The sequence below is a fragment of the Plectropomus leopardus genome, chromosome 7, assembly GCF_026936395.1.
Source record: "Plectropomus leopardus strain MGB_pleo_1.0 chromosome 7, ASM2693639v1, whole genome shotgun sequence".
NCBI lineage: Eukaryota > Metazoa > Chordata > Actinopteri > Perciformes > Serranidae > Plectropomus > Plectropomus leopardus.
The window spans coordinates 4,222,114-4,227,990 of NC_142182.1; the positions used below are offsets into that span (position 1 = coordinate 4,222,114).

The window sequence follows — 5,877 nt, forward strand, 5'->3', positions numbered from 1 at the left end:
TTTTCTTTGGCATTGCAGTTGACTAGGTGGACTTAATCACCAAAGTAAGAGGTTGGCACGCTAATTACTCTGTTCTTAGCTGAGATGAGCAAAGTGTCTACATGGACTCCCAGCTGTTGACAACAAAAGAGCATATTGGTTGAATTTGATTTTTGACGGCATTTTTTCACTCAGGATTTGCTCAAAAACTGTTTCTGAAGGTCGGATTCACGCTAACTGTCTGAGGAGAAACTGCTGATGTGGGATCTGTAAGTATATTTAAAAAGTAATTACTGTTTTTTCTTTTGCTATTTACCAGCTAACTGATTGCTAACTGATAATTTACAGTTGCTAATGCTAACTGCTTATATGCCAATTGCTCATGCTAACTGTTAATTTGTCAGTTGCTAATGCTAACAACTAATTTGCTAGCTGCTAATGCTACCTGCTAATTTGCCAGTTGCTAATACTAACTGCTAACTTGCTAGTTGCTAATGCTACCTGCTAATTTCCCAGTTGCTAATGCTAATTGCTAATTTACCAGTTGGTAACGCTAACTGCTAATTTGCCAGTTGCTAACGGGATTCTCTAAAATAGTGGGGTTTTTCCCGGGCTGGATGTGCATCATGTGAGTGGTGTGTGCCTGAAACGCCTTCCCGCCAGCTCTATTGAGAGCGTTTGTCACTTGTTGGTAAAACTCACAAGCTGTAGCCTAAAAAGTTGCTTACTAACTTGACATTTGCTTTAGCACCATGGCTAAGCTCACAGGAGAACACATGCTCAGCTGTAATCCCAAACAGAGATAATTTTTTAGTTTTTACGATTGTCTATTCTCTAAGAAACACTTGGTTTTTGCTTAAAGCGCCTTTTTGGGTAAATCCACCAAAGTGAGCAAAAACCCTTTTAGAACCCCTGGACAATATAGGGCCCATTTTAAAGCCTATTTAGAATCATCATGGGCCCCCAAAATGATTTTATTGCTCAAACATGTCTTAAACGTGAATTCAATACGATTTTATTTCTGTTTTTTTATTAACTACTTAAGTTATTTAGTTTTTAATTCCTACCTCACTGTCATTTATTATCACTGTTGCATTTTCCCTGGGTTTTTATTTATTCATTCGTGAATGACTGATGTCTTTTAAATTGCACTATTTTACTACTTGGCACTTTACTATTTTATGTTTTGCACCAAACAGAATTGCTACTGATAATTTTATTGTATGTTTACATATAATGACAATAAAGTATGATTCTGATGCAAATGTTGCCTGGAAAATTACTATAAAAAATAATTTAAGGGATTTTCCTTAGAAATTTGGAACATACCCCCAATATGTATGGTACTGAACCCCCAAGCTGTGACTGGACAGTTGACTGTTCTTATTTTGGCATTTTGAACATTACCCTAACTTAAAAATAAACTAATTCCTCTGATGAAAGATCATTAAAGTGCTTCAGCACTGGCAGATGTATGCTGCTCTCTGCTGGACAACGCTAATATGAAACTCTTCAGTCTTTTTTCTGTTGTATTCGAGAGGAACGTGTGGATTCCTTTTAAATCAAACTGAATTGTGTTCAACAGGAGGTATTGATCTATAAAGGCATTACAGCAGAGTAGGTGTAGATTTCCGGGGGTACCGGGGGCATGTCCCCTTCTCCTGGTGACTGGGCTGGAAATACATAGATCTTACTGCTGAGTTTTCTGTTTGAAAGAAAGTGTGTGACTTGATTTGATTTGTGTGATTTCATTATGTCTCGTAAAATATGTGCAACTTTGATCCTAACATGGGAACTTTGACATTAATTCTTTGAAAACTGAACAAATAGGCTTGATTTCTGTCAAAAAACATGGGGAAAAGTTAAGAATTACAAAAAAAGTTACCTGAATTTTATTAACAAAAGAAAAGAAAAAAAAAAACAAATTTTCAGGTCATTCTCTTGTAAGCATTTCCTATTTTTTGCAACTTGTGGCACATCTCTTGCCATGTTGCTCCTTGCCATGTTTTCAAAAGAAATCAAATCAATCTGATCAGGTTTTGAAGGGTTAACCACACCTTAGTGCCCTTTACCACCAGCTGTTACCACTCAGCAATCAATTTCCCCACACTGAGAGTCACTTAAAAGGAGCTCTTTGCTCAGAAAAACATTACGGACAGGTTCCTGTGGGGAAGAACGACAGTAAGTAGAAGATTGTTTTGGTTTCAGCTGATTTACGTCTCGTTTATAGCTACAATGTCATTGTTAACCAGAAGTTTCCAATTTCTCAGACAGGTCACTAATCAGACTCAACTCTATCCTGAACTGCCAAATAAGTACAGAATGAGGTAAGTAAATTACTGGCTTCAGTTTGTTGAAATTTAAACCCTTTAATCTAAAACTAAGGTACCTGCAGGGTCTTGTGGATTTCATGCCTGCTGATTGGAAGCATCACCTGTGGCCCAGTGGGAAAGAGTAAGATGTGTTGCCTTTTGTCTAATAAAACTGACTTTGAATTAAAAGTTTTAAAGCAACATCATACAGCTTTTAGATAGTTGAGTCTTATTCCCATGTCATCAAATACCAATGTTTTGGGTTGGTGCTTCAGTCTGACAATCAACCAAACGTGTTGGTATTTGGTGACTGGGGAATGAGACTTGACAAAAAGCTGCATTGTTGCTTTAAATGAATGCTGGTTATTAACTAATCTTCTCTCATCAGAATCTGATGCAAACAGTGCTGACATGGGCTTCGTGAGGCCATCTTTTGGGAATTGGTACAGTGGAATGGGGAGTTCTGACCCAGGCAGCAGCTCCTCTAAACCAAGTCTACCAAACCAAAAATTTGCCCAAGCTGCTCCCTCTCCACAAGAGGCCGTTTCCAGTGCTGGACCTGGCAGTTATATGGCTGCAGGTGGTGCCTATGGTGGCTATGCTAATTCTTGGGATGATGGCTATTACAGCCCTGATGTCAGCGAATACGGGGCTGGTTATGCAGGTTATGGGTATGAGAGCAGTGCTCCAGGTGGCAGCTACGGTAACACAGCTGATGCTTATGCCGCGGACAGCCGGAGCTCTGGATCTGCTGATTTCTATGATGGTGGTGCTGAGGACCCTGAGCCGGTCTTCAGTGACGTGTCTGATCTGGAGCCAGTTTTCTCCTTCAGCTCTCGGTCAAGCTACCAGCGAGGAAGAGCAGTGTTCGCTCAAACCCGCTACACCCCAGGAGAGCCTGTTCCTGAGATGATGCCAGTATACAGACGCATTAGCAAAACCTCTAAGCCGAGTGGTCCTGCTAAAGATCCAACCAAGAAAGGCTATTAAAGAACTGTAAGGTAAGACCTAATTCACTCAATAACTCATCAATATTATCAACCATGACTGACCATTGTTTCCTTTTTTGCAGGTATCATGTTCCAGCTACATGTTCTGATTCAATAAATGTCTTTAAACAAGCATTTGATTGTTTTGCATGAGATGGCAATTCTGGAAACGGTAGCACACATTAGCAGGAAGCTAATCTTTCGTACAGCTTGGTCATACCTGTGCATTTTGCCCATGAAAAATTCCTCACCTTCCTTGGGTTATTCGATAATTGTCTGAAGGTCTCAGTGCTAAACCGGCAGGATATTTAAATGCAATCCAACATTATGCTAAACTTAAAAGCTGCACCTGGGAGTATTAATCAGTCTTGGGTCTAGAGTCACAGTGCCAAGACCCTTAAGAGGAAGTGGTCTTAGTTTCCCTCTAAAATTCTGAAGTGGCTTGTGATCAAACCTAATCACAACTTGTCAAGAAACCAGAGCAAACCATGTTTTAAGTCAAATGATCAATATTCAGACTGGCCCTGCCTCAGACTTCAGTCTTGGAAGAGATCTTTTTATATAACAAATTGCCAGCTTGGTAAGGTTTTGAAATGAGCTTCAAGTTTTGTTCCATATAGGGAAAATGAAATAAACCCTAGTTTTCTATTAAATTGAAGAGGAGAAAAGGCCTAAATGTTTATAACAAAATGTGAAACTCATTAGACCAAAATGAGAGCCTTCATTCTGTGGGGGAATGAAATGTGCTAATGCCAAACTGGTATAGCATTTGACATTGGTCTGGAGACAATCCTGATGACCTAATCCTGGAGTGAAGTTGGGGGGGTCATGACAAACATGGGGCTAAGCCTACACTAATGGCATTTCCCAAACTTAAGTACCAGTTTCTGCATCTTTAAATGTCTCCCATCTGCAACACAGCTGAATTAAATCAGCTTATCAAGCCCTCTGAAAGTATGAACTGGCCTGATGAGACAATAAGGTTGAAGATTCTTCCAGAAGGTTGGCTACCAAACAAACTGAGGGACATGCAACTGAACAATAGCTGTGCTATATATACTGTATTTTTATTTTTTTATGCAAAAATGAATTTGCTCATTATACTTGTTTATTAAATAGAGATGTGTAGATGAAGAAACCTCTGCTGACACCGACTTTGTTGCATAAGAATAAGTCTATTATAACAAAGTTCAGCATCCACCAGACACCATGGTCTGCCTGTGAGGATTCAGGACCAATACGAATCTCTCTACCTTACAGCTCATGCAAGTCTCTTACATAAGTCCAGGCATCAATACATTCTTCAGTGAAACAACTCTTCACCTGCTGTAATCAATCACAAGACCCCACAAATATGTCCTTTTTTGGAGGGAGCCTCATTCCATGTTATTTTTAACCTGGCTCCAATATTCTACACACTTGACTCCCAGGCGAGACCATCCCTAGACCTCTGACCTCAAGGTCTCTTTGTGCCTAACCAAATAAAGACCATAAGAAATGGACCATAATACACCTCATACTACTGCAGGAAAAAAACAGCTGCAGAAATAACTGCAAAATCATTTCCTGCAGACAGTGCTGTGCATGCTGAAGCTGAACGGTTACCTAAAGAAACTAAGATTTGAGATACACTACTAGAGAAGCTAAAAGCTAAATTGCTAAAGATGATAGAAAATAAAGAACAACATGACAGCTCTCAGCATGCAGGAAACTTTCTTTTTTTTAATGTTTGAATTTCCAACTTGGCTCCTACAATAACTCTAAAATACACTGTAAACAATTGTTACATTTATACTGTTAAATGCAAAAAAATGTGCCATTGAAACCCATTCAAACTGCAATTTTTGATTCCACAAACACCAACACATAGAAATATGTGTATTATTTCTGGGCTTTTGCCTTGGAATTTTCATTTTTATTTCATACGTTATTTAAAAAAATTAATTTTAGCAATTTTTTAAAATTGCTATTTCTACTAGGTGCACTGTTACAGTCATTGTTGCTACAAATCATTGACATACCCCAAGCTGTAATAACAATAATATCTGCTTTGCATGTTAGTATACTGTAGATTTTCAACAAAAAATATGGTGGCATAATGCCAAAAATCTGGCTTTCAAAGGGTTAAAATTGTGATAAAGAATATTGATATGATTAGGACTGACAAAAATTAACAATGTGATTTTTAAGTGTAGTCTGTGCACAGAGTGATATCAGTGTGAAGAAAATATAAAAGCGGGAGAAGAAAACTATAAAGACCTCTTAAATTGGAAATTTTGTGTTTATAATAATAATAAAAAAAACAAAGGTGTGTATATTTTGGATTCTACTGTATCTCCCCTATACAATCATAATGTCAGGCCTGTCTGTATTTTTGTTTTACGTTGTGCTTTTTTATTTTTATGTATTTGAAACTGTTTCAATGATACTATTATCATCATTTTTCAATATTTTAAAATGAATTATATGCCTGTACGATGTACTACATAATATGAAAAATGACTTTCCCCCGTACCATATGGCGGCAGCTGTAACGCGCACGCGCCGTCTCATCTCATCTCATGCCGTGCCCACGTGTATATCTACGTTGCTGACGT

The 5,877-nt window shown here is 38.3% G+C and overlaps 1 protein-coding gene across 1 annotated transcript; it reads left to right on the forward strand.

The window, feature by feature from the left end:
- Window positions 1–2,055: 2,055 nt before the first annotated feature.
- On the forward strand, window positions 2,056–3,415 carry LOC121950570 (uncharacterized). The gene is made up of 5 exons (XM_042496609.2): window positions 2,056–2,160; window positions 2,250–2,306; window positions 2,375–2,433; window positions 2,680–3,292; window positions 3,364–3,415. Exons 2-4 carry the CDS (start codon window positions 2,302–2,304, stop codon window positions 3,279–3,281), a joined length of 666 nt encoding a protein of 221 aa, XP_042352543.2. The 5' UTR covers window positions 2,056–2,160; window positions 2,250–2,301; the 3' UTR covers window positions 3,282–3,292; window positions 3,364–3,415.
- The last annotated feature ends 2,462 nt before the right edge of the window (window positions 3,416–5,877 follow it).

Bases quoted from the DNA above. Each gene is read 5' to 3' on its own strand.
- LOC121950570 (XM_042496609.2), top strand. The intron at 2,434-2,679 runs GTAAGATGTGTT...TTCTCTCATCAG, and splicing joins CTGTGGCCCAGTGGGAAAGA to AATCTGATGCAAACAGTGCT.